Raw genomic sequence first — 14,210 nt, 5'->3', positions numbered from 1 at the left:
CCGCCTCCCTCTCCCACCTCTGCCTCCCACCTCCCTCTCTCACCTTCACCTCACCTCACCTCTGCCTCTACCTCCCTCTCCCACCTCCGCATCCCACCTCCTCCTCCACCTCCGTTTTTCCATTGATAAGCTCCCCTCCCTCTCCCACCTCGAAATGATAAATACAATAAGCTCCCTCCCTCTTACACTTTCGCCTCGATTTTTTTTCCTCTATGCCTGCTGCTCCTGCTCTAGCGAACGTTCTGCCGGAGATCATCCGTCACTCCATCCCAATCAAGCACGCCTCTGCCAGGAATGAATACTTCAATGTGTATGAATGAATACTTCAATGTGTTTGAATGAATACTAGAGCACGTCTCTACCGGGTCAGATCCGTCACTGTTGATCGTATCAAAATAATTTTGTATATGTATATGCAATTAATCTTTTTCATGTTTATGTTCCCTTTTCTCATGAAGTAGCGAGTTTTGCAAAGAACAAAGCTTTATTAATGGTGAATTAGGCCACTGCGTATTAAATAAATGACATAAAAATAAATTTTGAAAAAAATAGAGATATATGAATGAATACTTGATGTCTTAGATATGAATACTTCAATGTGTATAAATGAATACTTGCGTGACAAGATATTAATACTTGTACAACAGACAACTCGAAAGTATGTCATCATGGATCTCATTTGAAAGATAAAATTGTGTAGAAAACGTTCGTGGTTTTAGATTTGCAAAATTATTTCCAGATCGTCAGAAATATTGGTTAGATTGAACGGAGAAAAAAAAACCCACCTCTAAAAACATGAAAAAAATGGATGAGTGATGTGTCCAGTTTTTATATTTACACTTACACGATGAGGATTAATACTTTCTCGATAAGAGATGAATACTTGTGCAATGACACTCGAAAGTATGTCATCATGGATCTCATTTGAAGATAAAATTGTGTAGAAAACGTTCGTAGTTTTAGATTTGCAAAATTCCTCATAGATCGTCAGAAATATTGGTTATATTGAACGGAGAAAAAAAACCACCTCTAAAAACGTGTAAAAGATGGATGAGTGATGTGTCCAGTTTCTATATTTGCACTTGCACGACAAGGATGAATACTTTCTCGATAAGGATGAATACTTATACAACGGACAACTCAAAAATATATCATCATGGATCTCATTTTAAAGATAAAATTATGTCAAAAATATTCGTTGTTTTAGATTTGCAAAATTCTTCACCGATCGTCAGAAATATTGATTAGATTGAACGAAGAAAAAAAAATCCCACCTCTAAAAACGTGTCCAGTTTTTTTTTTTAAATACTTGATATATTAGGTATGAATACTTGATGTGTTATAGATGAATACTTGATGTATTATAGATGAATACTTGCGTGCGCCAGTTGTAAAATCTTTCAAATATGAAGTGGTCTCCAAATAGTAAGTGGTCCCCCTAAGTAGTTAGTAGTTATTGAAGTAGTTAATGACTGGAGGATGAAATGGGGGATTGTTACGGGGGATAGCTAGATGCTCCCTAACTTTTTATGTTTTAGGCTTGTGCCATCTTAATCCAGTTAAATTAAATTACGTTTGACGGCTTAACTACCTAAAGTCTTTATTTCATGGTATAGGTCTTAACCAAACAAAACCGACCTAGATTTAGATTGACTTAGGTCTTAGCTAGATTGGACCGTAGTTGTATTTTTTTTCGCTTAAAAAGGCATTTAAGTTATATGGTATTAGAGGAAAAAAAAATCAAGGACATTTTCCCCCACACGATTTTTTAAGACCACTTTGGACAGATTTTTTTGTTTTCCAAATAACACAATATTACTAAAGAGTTAAGGTATTGCGTGCACTCAGAATAATTTTTTAATCGACTGGTAACTTGCCTCAAGTTTTGTATATATGGAATAAGAGCTGTAAATAACTTTTTTTTCTTATTATCAATGAAATTGTCAAGTGTGACTCACTAACCTTCAAAAAAAAAAATGCCTCTGCTGATAATTTCAATAGAAAGTGAATATAAAAGGGAAGGTAAGAAAATAAGTCATAGTTGGTACATCTCTACATATTTTCTCACTGCATTTGCTTTTACACTTCAAACAATTGCTTTAGCAATTCCTCTCATAAAATGGACTAAATGCTAGTGGCGTGATAGGCTGTAAATCCATCTGGCACAAACAATCTGACTCATTCTTCTTCTTCGTCAAAGTCCATGATGAAATCAGTCAAGTTCTCAGAATCCTCAATAGCTTCTTTTAATGTCATTGATCCGTTCTTCTTTGTTTTTTCCTAATGAGAAAAAAAAAGCAATAAATAACTAATTACAGCTCGTGTGAACTGATAATGGAGGAACAAAGAAAGATAGTTTTATTGCTTGAGAAGTTCTTTTTCTATCTATTTTTTCCCTATTAAGTTCATGGGTATAAAGTTAGGTACATATTACTGATGCTGGAAACCCACTTATATGCCACCTCCTTCTGAAGCAATGCAATTTGAAAGTAACATATTTGCTTCTTCAGATTTAACCTACCATTTTTACTGTGGAGATCTTCTAGCAATGCCTCTTGCTACAGGTCATTCTCAGGCCTCAAAAATTAAATTTATGAAATTAGAGTTACCTTTGATTTCTGAATATGTGGGCTTGTTTTTATAAGACTCCAGTTGTCACCTATGTCCTTAAATTCTTCTTCCTTTATTCCCTCACTCTTAAATTCTTCTTCACTGTTAAATTCTTCTTCCTTTTCTTCCTCACTCTCTTCAATGTCCTATAAACACACACACACACACACCACACCCATGAAGTTTACTAATAATTACGAAAGGAATCAAGTACAACACAGCTAATGATGCTAGAATTCAGTAAAAGTAGAAGCAAATAAGACTCACATCTGTCTCGCCAATATCAACAGCAGTAGACATAGCTTTATCAATCGCACTTATCTACATTTGCATGTATGTCAGTGAAAATGAAATAGCCGAACTAGACTATATGTTGGCAAATGCTCTATAAGAAGATTTAAAATACTGAAATATCACCTCGAATTCGAGTCCTTTTTCTTTAGCCATCATTTTCTCAAAGTCTTCAGCAGAAGTCAAAAACCGATTCTAATGTAACAAAACATTAAGAAAAGATTAGTTCAAACATGGGGTCAAAAAACAATGAACAGTTCCATTTATTGTCTTCAAAACCTAAAATATCATGTATAACCCTGCAGTGTGAGGACATATCATGTATTATAAGCAAAAATGAGAAAGTACTCCCTGTAGCTCCCACAGTAAAGATAAAAGACAAACAGTGGTAAAGAAGCAACTGTTTACATTTTTCTAGAGAGACCATTATGTACACTTCATAGGACATACTAATACCCATGCTTCCAATCACGATAGTTGTTGTTTTCAACATTACCATCAAATTGCCACTAAAATTGAAAAAGCGAATAAAGTTACCTCCAGGAGATAACTCATAGGGCTGGGAACAGGCTCATGAAAATCGTGTCCCCTGTAATCAACCACTTCATTTGGGTCTCTTATGTAGTTCACAGTTGGATAAACTGGATCACCACCAAATACTAGAAAAAAAATTTAACATAAGTTTAACATAGGTAGATCATATGCTAACAAGGCATTAAGTAGAGTTACGCACAGAACCTCAAAATATCATGTATGCTTGGGCAAAAGGTGGTATTTCATACGCATCACATGAAACACTGAAAATACATGCGAGACCAATTAAGTGTCACAAAATATTTGTGCGCCCCCCCCCCCCCCAAACATACAAACATAAGCAACTCACTTACTCTCTTTTTTTAGTTCTTCACGCATGCGAATAGCAAGCGGATCCCGCTTGATGCGCAAGTCTGTTCCCGCCATGATACGGTACTCTTCCCTTGTCTGGTGCGAAAACATTTCCGCTAGTTGTTGGTTCTCAGTCATTCCAGTTTCTTCAAAACGTTTTTGTACCGCCTCCCTTGAGGTGTCAACATCTTTATATGCACTGACCCATTCTGAGTAGTATGCTATTGGACCAATTTCATATAATCGTTCCCGCTCAGCTTTTAGTCTGGATTAATATTTCATGATTAGTGGGATCAAACTGTGAATAATCTTACGTTCTAAAAAAAAAAACCTTAATTATCATGTCGCAACTTGTCAAAACTGAGACAAGCAGTGTTTAAGTAAATAAGAAGCAAATGAATCGAAAGAGGACTACCAAATTAAGTGTTATTAAAAATTCCATACTAAAAACAGGTGCTGTACCCAGATTAGTATGGTACTGAAATTCAGTAAAGAAGAATAGAATTTCATATGTACTGTTGCAAGGCAAGAGATTATGCATAAACTGCAAAAGATACAACATGCGCCCTTACAAAGTGTGAAAAGAATACCCACACTTCTGGAAAGCCAGGCCCAGCGCAATGAATTAGCTTATATACTAGTGTTCTACACATAAGTCCGAGTACCTTCACTTTAAAAAAAAACATCTTTTGAATAAATCAATTTAATTAGCTAGTCTCAGATTTTAGACAAAAGAGTATTTAAAATTTTCCTATAATTGAGTGAAAAATTTAAACAGAAGATTGCCTCTCAAGGCTGGGTGGGGCCTGGCCAAACTTTTGAAGAGGAGGGCCAGGCCAGGTTTTCAAGAAACCCGACTGACTGCCCCATTGCCATCTTTAAAAGACACAGTGCAATTTTGTGGGTAGAGGAAACTAAATTGTTGATGCAATGTTTCTTTTTCTACTTTAATTGAAATATATTAAACTGAAAGACACCACCTCTCTTCTTTGAAAACCTTCTTTCTAGACTTTGCAAGAATAGTCTCTGTCACTGTTGGTTGGTCCCCAAAAATCTTTATCTGCCCGGTCTCAGCCATGGCTTTAGCTAAAACCTATGTGCAGATGTAGCATCAATTAAGAAAGAAAGCGAACTACAGAAATAATATGCCCTGCCAGTTGACCTACTAAAATTAAGGTAGAGGTAATTTGGTAATTTTTTGCTTCACATATCGTTGGTTTAGTGATTGAGTGTTGTAGCTGGGTGTAATCTACAAAAAAAGAAGAACCATCGTAATCACCGCAAGTACAAAATTATTGCAGGTCCAAAACATTACCGTGTCAGCATTTGGTCGTGGTCTTTGCCACCTGGACCATCTCTCTGACCGCCTCCAGTTCCACCACAAATCATCACTCGATCTAATATTCTCTATAGTTCTTGCCGTTTCCGGGTTTATAAATGGATGCGGATTTCCAATGTGTTTGTCCAAATCGTAACCAGTTAATTTTTCTTTTTCTGTCTGATACACAACATACTCGTCTTCTTCAGTATCACTCTGTGCATCATCAACCCCACCAACCTCTACACTTTGGGTGATTTCAATATTTTTACTTTCATCGCTAGTTTGTGAAGGTTCTGAGGAGTCTGCTGACTCTGATGTTTTGGCTTGGGTATTGTAACGCTTGCTTCTACGGCTACCGGGGGATTTACCAAATGAAGGTGATCCCTTTGAGACACCTTTTGGTTCCGGTGCTTGTGCAGCTCGGACCCGCTCCAGAGTGCCCTCTGGCCAGTACTCCGGAGATGGGATGCTGGCCCGGTTCCCATAGGCAGGTTCTAGCTTGCCTGATGTTGAGTCCATATAAACTTCGTATGGTGGTGGCTCTATTTTGGATGGGTCAAATTGGCGCCTCTCCTTTTTCTCACACTCCACGGGCTGGGATAATGGCCTTATCTTGGTTAAATGTGGCATTCTGCCAAACAGATTCTGTGCATGATAGAGAAATGCACTATTAGTTGAAGGAAGATGTGGTTTGTAGTTAATTCCAATTTGAAGTTGGAATTATCATTTTCACTAGGAACTTCTATAAATAACTTTGTATGCAATATACTTTTCAATTTCAATGGGAACAAACATCACATATTTCCATGAATAATTCCAGTCTATTTCTTGCTTAGCACTATAGCATTTGGAACCTACTTACTGAAATCATAGTAAATTCCAGGTATTGCAATAATTTCTAAGAAATATAATGCAAAGAGAAAATGGGAATAAGGATAGTATCTCTTACTGGATTCTCTGTTAGTACGAAATGGATGTGAGACCTCAACCCGGGCCAGCTTTTCTTGTTACGACGATCCAATACAGATTCATGCAGTAAACCGTCTGCTGAAAGAAAATAGAAGTCAATTCATGATGTATGTAGGTCCCAAACAAGAGAAAATTTTACAACAAGCACACCTCGAAGAAGCCAACAATTCGCGCAAAGCGCCATTGACTAGCAACTCTTCTGATGCCTAATTGATTCCTTCCACAACGAAATGGAGAAGCACGTGTATAAAGGTTTAGGGTTTAAGAGGGAAGAGAGAGAGGAGTGGTCAGATAACTCTGTAAGAGCTGTTGCTGGAGACAAGATAGGAAGAAAGACGGTTAATATAATCTCCAGTTTTGTAAAACTGCAGATGTCCCTTATTGTGAAGGAGCATGTGTTAGGCCCAATGGGCCCAAAAAGGATTAACAGGCTGAAGTACCCCGCTCCTTCGCAAATTGCGACCGCGAAAGGACTTAATAGTTGAGAACACACATCCTTTGCATTAACTCAAAAGGGAATCTTTTGAGTTACAGAATCTCAACCGTCTGATTGTAAACGGAGTCAATCTGACAATTACTTATAATATAGGGCTTTTCAATATTAGTGCAGATCTAGTTCGCACGAATCTTGAAATATATTGGACGATTGAGATTCATTAATTCTCTTTTTAGTTAATGCAGAGGATACGAATTCGATAGTTGATACTTGATAGGGAAAAAAAGAAAAAAATAACAGAATTCTGCAATAAAAAACCCTAATTGCTAAAGTATAATTTTGGAGGTGCGGCGCGCGCTCTCCTCCCTTCCACTGTAACTCTATCCTCTTAGTCCGTTAGTCGTAAACCCGAACCTTATCGATTTAATCGTCGAATTCGGCTTGGATCAAATCCATCATGACGTAAGTTTTTCGATTTTTTTTGTCATTTTCTCGGAAATCGGATGTAGAACATTTATTTATTAGATAGCGCAATGTCAGTTTAGTTGGTGGTTGTTGGGGTATGTCTGTCATTGGTCGGAAAATTAGAGTTTTTATTAACGTTGTAGGATTCACAGAGAACATTTTGCATTAGATAGATGCACAGATAGAACACAAAGGTTTTAACTTGGAAGAGGGGATCCCAAAATGTATATATAACAGAATAAGGTTGGTTATGTATGATAACATGATAAAAATTTATGTCCAGAAAACTTATTTAGATAGCACAGAATGATAGATACCCCTAAAGCCGGTCATGTTGTTGCTGCCTCTGTTTGAACTTTTTGATGGGTACCGGTATTTGCTGTGATATTACATATCAAATTTCATACAAAAAGCTGCTCTAAGTTCCTAACTGAGCAATCTTATTGAAGCATTACACAGTACTAACATATTATTAAAACCTGTGTTTTAATGGGTAGGTTCAACACTTCTAAATACAAGTTACACAACACAAAATTTGAATATTTTATAAATATTTAGGGAAGAAATTGCAGTCGAGGCTCCTGCTCCAGTTCTAGGAGAACCAATGGACCTGATGACAGCTCTCCAGCTGGTGATGAAGAAATCAGCGGCTCATGATGGCCTGGTCCGTGGGCTCCGCGAGGCAGCCAAAGCAATAGAGAAGCACTCAGCTCACCTGTGCATCCTGGCCGAGGATTGTGACCAGCCTGACTATGTCAAGCTGGTCAAGGCGCTATGTGCAGAGCACAATGTCCATCTCATTACAGTTCCTAACTCCAAGACCATCGGCGAGTGGGCTGGGGTTAGTCCTATTTCTTCATTTCATATGGGTTTTCTACATACACCAGTAAAATACTTCCAACTATTTTCAACACCACTAGTAGTTCACATTTTGAAGGAAGCAAAAGGGTAACTTGTAATCTTTGTGCAAATTAGGAAGAAAAGGGTGGTAAGATTTGATATGTCACGAGTTTTGAAGGTACAGAGAAACATATTGTTTTGCTGGGATATGGATAACTTTTGGGTCTGTGCATGCATACATGAAATTATTCAATTCAGATGTAGTGAACCACAATTGAAAGTTTCATGTTGCCTGGCTAAAGCTGCATCAACTTGTCAGTCACAAGTAGTACTTGCTTACTGGAAACTCCATAAATATCAATTACGTAATAACTGAACATTAAAATATCTTATGCTTAAAGAAGTCATCATCCCTTGCTGCTTATGTTCTGTACGCAAATACATAAAAGAGAAGACTGGTGCTTTTTGTAGAGGAGAGTTGTTCATGGAGGTATATCTGAACAGAAAACTTAATGTGTTTCTGATTTAAGACAAGTGGAAGTATTCCATTTAGATGGGAATATATGGTGATATCATGTATTTATATATACAGTTTCAGCTAATGCACCTATTTTTCTCTGAAAAAATGAGGCATCTGTCACTGGTGTTGATCTTTTACTGTAAGCTTATGCAGATTTAAATTTATATGCAGATGTGCAAAATTGATAGTGAGGGAAAGGCGAGGAAGGTTGCTGGCTGTTCATGTGCTGTCATCAAGGTAAGCTTTATTTGTTACAATTTTTAAAATGCTAACCTGTTATTATTGGAAGAATAATATATTGATAATAAGCTAAAACATAACCTCTGGTTTTTTTCATTGCAGGATTATGGAGAGGAAACTGAGGGCTTCAACATTGTGCAGGAGTACATCAAGTCTCACTAAAACAAATGCTCTCTGTGGGCTACCTTTTTATTTTTTATTTTCTAGCTAATGCTTTCTGATAGCTGTCATATACTCCAGTTTTGTGTAGTTGCTGAGGCTCTTCTTGCACAAGTCTTGTGCAAATTGACGAAACATCCCTTTGTGTTATCATGTTTCTGTTTGGTTGGGATTTAATGTTGAAATTAGGATTTACGTGATTTATTCTGTTGTTAATTTACCCTGCTAATATAGCTATGGCAATGCATTGAAATGTTCTTGCTTTTTCTGTGAATAAGATGCTGGCACATTTTTAGCATTGTTGATATGTTCACTTGAATTCAATTGCTGATGGCTGATAATGTTATTAACACGATGTATTTCCCAACGAAGGGAGGCTGAGAAACTATTATCTTGCCAAAGGAAGAATATGGATCCCAAAATCATCATCTTAACATATTATTTAATGAACTGAAGTTGGCACCTAAAGTTTTTGAATAAACTGAACAACATATTCGAAACCTAAAGTTGGCGCCTTCAGATTTCAACATATCAGGTATACCTTCTTCAAACATAAAAAAAATTGGGAATAAACTGAACATACAAAAAACAAGGGCAAACTGATTTTGCTCAAATTGCATAATGCACAATGACAAAAGCAAAATTTCTAATAAAAATAGCTCTGTCAGCACTGAAACTATTTTTTGAACAAAAGCACGAGGATTGGAGCTACTGGCCGATTAAGCATTTGAAACTTGCAACCAACCCAGGTTTCAGCAGGCAAGCTAGATGTAAACGCCTCAACAATCTCAAGTTCATCCCTGGGACAGGTATAACAAAAACAAAGTGAATGCACTGTATAGAAAATTTGCAATAAGATCTTAGCAGCAGCGTGCACATAATCTTTCCAATCAAATGTTGTTGCTCAACACTATAATAATCAGAATTACTGCAAGGTCCAAGTTCATTTGAAACCAAGGTAAATCTTAAACTTGAAGCTGGCCTCATTTGATCCAAACATCACAACAAAAATAATAAATAGTACATCTTAAGTTTATCTAATTAATTTTAAAAGGGCCACTAAAGTTGGCACCTTATTTAATGAACTACAATTCCAAAAGGTATACCTGATATGTTGAAATCTTTTTTTACAAGGGACTGCTGTTGTTCGAGTGGGATGTAAAATTGAAATGGAACAACCTCAAATAAAATGATTCTTACCTTCCACCAGGATGGCCCACATAAACAATTATGCTAATAAGGCCCTTTGAATCTAGCAATTTACTTGCAGCTCTCAATGCCATTTCTGTCGTATGTGGAACTGTAATAAGGGTTTTGTCTCCTCCTGGCAGATATCCCAGGTTAAATGCCACTAACCTAAAAAACAATGCAATAAGAAAAAACTGATTAATATCACACATGAACTCGTTTTCTCCCGCAAGGTATCTCAGGTTAAATGCCAATAGCCTAAAAACAATGTACAAAAGAAAAAAAGAAATGATATAAAAGCATGTTCAAACCCTTTCTATTTTTCCAAAATGCATATTTGTTAAGTGGCATTAACATGGGGGGCAAGGGTAACATATTACACATGTCATTACCTGACAGGATTTTCCTTAGGTACAATTTCATCCATCTTGCTATGGCAAACATTGAAAAGCTGAACTGATTTTCTCTGCAAGTACCACACCAAAAAGAACATTTAATTTTAAGCTAAAACAAAATTAAAAAATCATTAGACAAACAGGTACATGAGAACTCGGGCATCCAGAAATGATAATCCATACTAATATATCAAAATTTGAACCATATTAAGTTATTAACAACAATAAAAAAACAATGTTGGCTTATGAGATAATTAGTAATGTGAAATTGATTTTAATGTGAATACCTCATGCTCTTCAGTTGACATTTCTAAAAGAGAAGAGGTGCTGTCAATAGCAGATTGTTGAATATCCAAACCATAAACAAGACCTTTTCCAAATTTATCAGCCACCATCTTAACCAATGCTAATGTATCATGACCATTGCCGCATGTTGCATCAATAACAGTGTCGCCTCTATGAACTACGTTTTTCCACACTCTGAATAACAAAAGATTTCTCAACTGATGAAATGAGTAATCTGAGAAGAAATGAAATTGATGCAAGGATGGCATATACCCACGCTTGAGCTACCTCGGTTGCTTTTCTTCTGCCACTAATAAATCCCATCAAAGCTTCCTCTACACCTGACAGGAATTAAACAGATACCATGGGTACCAGAAGTCCAGAAAAACTATTACAATTGTCAGGGTCTCCATAGACATTTTCTTCTGCATGTGGAATTTGCACCATTGCTTTTGAAACAAAAATCCCTTTGTTTGTTGTTGCGGCTATTTCTTTGTTTTTTGGGCTTTTTTAGCCAGTAACTGCCATGCATAATTATTAAGTCAGCTTTCATACCTGTTTGTCCCGAAACTTACAGTTCTTTTATTTCTACCTTTTGGTCTTGTTTTCATTTCATAAATAAAACACATAAACTACATTCATGCTTCCGCTTTCATGATTAATGGAATCTGTCCACTGTCAACTTTTTCTGAACAAAAATAATGAATATCTTTAGAGCCACTTAATCATGATTAATGGTACGATACTGCTACCTGTTTTTTGCACTGAGATGATCTTTTATAATTTCAGTTCTATTTTTTATGAAAAAAAAGAAAACTGCAATTTATATGGTGCTTGTATCCAAATTCCCAAATTCAGAGAGCATGGTTTGCATTATGGCATTGTAAACGTAACTGAGATTTCAAGCAATATAAATGCTAAATAGTAGCCATTCTTCACAAGTTCACTATAAAAGCTATTGCATAGAAGTTAATTTTTCCTAATTTCATTAAACTTCTCAAAGTGAAAGAGCCGTGTATAGCCGATTTTATCTGATGCACTCACGAATGATGTTTGAAAACCTTACTTGATATTTCCAGTGAGATTGGCTTCGGTCTGGATTGAGCTTCCAAATTTGGTAGTTCAGAGACGGTTGTATGAGCCCGCCAAAAGTTCCGACGAGAAGAAGGACGAGGAAAGAGAGAGTATCGCGAAGAGATTCCACGAGAAGGAAACGGAGCTAGGGTTAGGGTTTCCATTATGAAATGAGAAAATGGCCGAATGCAGTTGTAGTGGGAGCTCATTTACTAGATCAATTTTGAGTTTTCACTGGAATAGGGACGAAGAGGATTTGGTCTCTCTGGCAAAGTTATAAGAATTCGTATCCCCTCAGGTTTACCTGACTGAGTAGAATTGAATCGGACGGTCTGAAATGGAAATTTCAACTTGGCACGCATCTCAAAGCACAAATAATAACTGCCAATCTGCCATCGATCACCCACCGGATGAAATTAAATCTGGGCCGTCCATTGAAATTGTGTTGAGTCAGGTACCTGAGAGGATACGGATCCAAGTTATAACTGGTCCGGATTTATAAAGTCGGCAAAGTTTTGATGGCGAAAAAAAAGAGAGAACAGAACTCAGGAATGCAGGTGTCATCATAGTCAGATGATTGCGATTGACCCCAAGTCATCGCTACTGCAGCATCATCACAGTTCTGTTCAATTTATTTGGGGTGAGAGAGGCTCGAACTCTCGACCTCAGGATAACTCAATATAGCTATGAGACCTACGCGCTAGCCAACTGCGCCACTACCCCTTCGTGTTATAACGCCATATTGTTTATTCATATTTAACGTCAGCTGATATCCGTCTTATCATGGCGTTAAGGATCAGTTTTATTTATATCAAGCTTTATCAGTTAATGATAATCGTTAAGTATTAGTTTTATTTATAGGAGGCTGATAATTAACCCCGCACCTCCCACCCCGCAATTAACCCCGCACAAAATGTCAAAAAACTCCAGCTGTCATTTTTTTTTTCATAAGGTATTAATACTTACGTACAGAAGTATTTATCTCTAAGAACGAAAGTATTTATCTCTAAGTACGAAAGTATTTAAGGGACCATGCACATTTTTTTCATGGAGGGTGGGGGGAATCTCAAATCACATGGGGGGACCATGCACGTTTTTAGAGGTGGGTTTTTTTTATCTCATTTCAATCTCGTCCACATTTCTCACAATCTATGAAAATTTTTGCGAATCTAAAACCACGAACGTTTTCTACGTAATTTTCTCTTTCAAATGAGATCCATGATGACATACTTTCGAGCAAGTCGTTACAGAAGTATTTATCCCTCATCATGTAAGTATTTATATCTATACTTGAAAGTATTTTTTTGCATATAATACTTATAATACATGATATTAATACTTTCATATATCAGTATAAAAACTTATAATATATGATATTAATACTTTCATATTTCAGTATAAATACTTATAATAATTGATAGTAATACTTTCATATGTCAGTATAAATACTTATAATGCATGATATTAATACTTTCATATGTCAGTATAAATACTTATAATACATGATATTAATACTTTCATATGTCAGTATAAATACTTATAATAATTGATAGTAATATTTTCATATGTCTGTATAGATATAAATACTTGCATGATGAGAGAAAAATACTTCTGTAACGAGTTGTCCGAAAGTATGTCATCATGGATCTCATTTGAAAGAGAAAATTACGTAGAAAACGTTCGTGATTTTAGATTCGCAAAATTTTTCATAAATCGTGAGAAATACGAACAAAATCGAAATGAGATCAAACTAATTTGGAGAGAGATAGAGTGGGGGGATGGTGGGGGGATGGAATGGGGGGGAGTAATATAATTGTTCTTATTTATATTCTACCTTTATACGTTAAAAACTAACGAGTAATTTAACTTAAAAATATCAAAGAAATAAAAATATTAAAATAACATGTATACGCAATATCATAAAATATAAACATTATAATTATTCATCGTTCTTAGTTTTTTACAAAATATAAATTATTAAATAAATAAAATGATATAAAATATAATATAGATCAATTTATCATAAATTACTTAATAAAAGGTTATACAAAATATCATATAAATCAAACTAATCATATAATAATAAAAAGTATATAGTCATATATATGAAAAAAAGAGGAGGGATCCGATTACACCCTTTTTTGGTGACACCGAATTACACTTTTCATTTTCAAAATTTACAAAGCCCAAATAGTTGATCCAAACCGTTCAACTTGTTGGATATGTTAAAATGTGTTTGCAGATCAAATTTTACATTTTTTGAAATTTTTTTACTATTTATTAAGTATTTAACAAAATCGCTATATTTAGATAGTTGAATTTTTGTACTCATCTTAATAAATATATAGTAAAAAAATTCAGAAAAATGTAAAATTTGATCTGCAAGCACATTTTAACATATCCAACAAGTTGAATGGTTTGGATCAATTGTTTGGATTTGTAAACATAGGGTGTAATCCGGTGTCACCAAAAAAGGGTGTAATCAGATCCCTCCTCATGAAAAAAAAATGAGAATTTCATGTATACCTCTCA

At 35.7% G+C, this 14,210-nt stretch overlaps 3 protein-coding genes across 3 annotated transcripts; 1 reads left to right on the top strand and 2 right to left on the bottom strand.

The window, feature by feature from the left end:
• Nucleotides 1-2,039: 2,039 nt before the first annotated feature.
• On the bottom strand, nucleotides 2,040-6,512 carry PTAC12 (plastid transcriptionally active 12). The gene is made up of 10 exons (XM_078320316.1): nucleotides 6,227-6,512; nucleotides 6,057-6,151; nucleotides 5,102-5,752; nucleotides 4,767-4,879; nucleotides 3,789-4,051; nucleotides 3,439-3,560; nucleotides 3,028-3,096; nucleotides 2,878-2,931; nucleotides 2,610-2,756; nucleotides 2,040-2,280 (listed from the first exon to the last, which is right to left on the bottom strand). Exons 1-10 carry the CDS (start codon nucleotides 6,258-6,260, stop codon nucleotides 2,179-2,181), a joined length of 1,650 nt encoding a protein of 549 aa, XP_078176442.1. The 5' UTR covers nucleotides 6,261-6,512; the 3' UTR covers nucleotides 2,040-2,178.
• Nucleotides 6,513-6,799: 287 nt separating this feature from the next.
• On the top strand, nucleotides 6,800-8,940 carry LOC144569587 (small ribosomal subunit protein eS12-like). The gene is made up of 4 exons (XM_078320028.1): nucleotides 6,800-6,974; nucleotides 7,536-7,818; nucleotides 8,509-8,574; nucleotides 8,680-8,940. Exons 1-4 carry the CDS (start codon nucleotides 6,970-6,972, stop codon nucleotides 8,737-8,739), a joined length of 414 nt encoding a protein of 137 aa, XP_078176154.1. The 5' UTR covers nucleotides 6,800-6,969; the 3' UTR covers nucleotides 8,740-8,940.
• A 383-nt stretch (nucleotides 8,941-9,323) lies between these two features.
• Nucleotides 9,324-12,400, bottom strand: LOC144569454 (S-adenosyl-L-methionine-dependent methyltransferases superfamily protein). The gene is made up of 7 exons (XM_078319810.1): nucleotides 12,224-12,400; nucleotides 11,671-11,941; nucleotides 10,882-10,945; nucleotides 10,607-10,799; nucleotides 10,317-10,390; nucleotides 9,937-10,092; nucleotides 9,324-9,536 (listed from the first exon to the last, which is right to left on the bottom strand). The coding sequence occupies exons 2-7, from the start codon at nucleotides 11,885-11,887 to the stop codon at nucleotides 9,413-9,415; spliced, it is 828 nt and encodes a 275-aa protein (XP_078175936.1). The 5' UTR covers nucleotides 11,888-11,941; nucleotides 12,224-12,400; the 3' UTR covers nucleotides 9,324-9,412.
• Nucleotides 12,401-14,210: the final 1,810 nt, after the last annotated feature.

Source organism: Carex rostrata, chromosome 18, assembly GCF_964058835.1.
Source record: "Carex rostrata chromosome 18, lpCarRost1.2, whole genome shotgun sequence".
NCBI lineage: Eukaryota > Viridiplantae > Streptophyta > Magnoliopsida > Poales > Cyperaceae > Carex > Carex rostrata.
The sequence above is the reverse complement of the archived record's forward strand: the minus strand, read 5'-3'. Positions and strand labels throughout refer to the sequence as shown.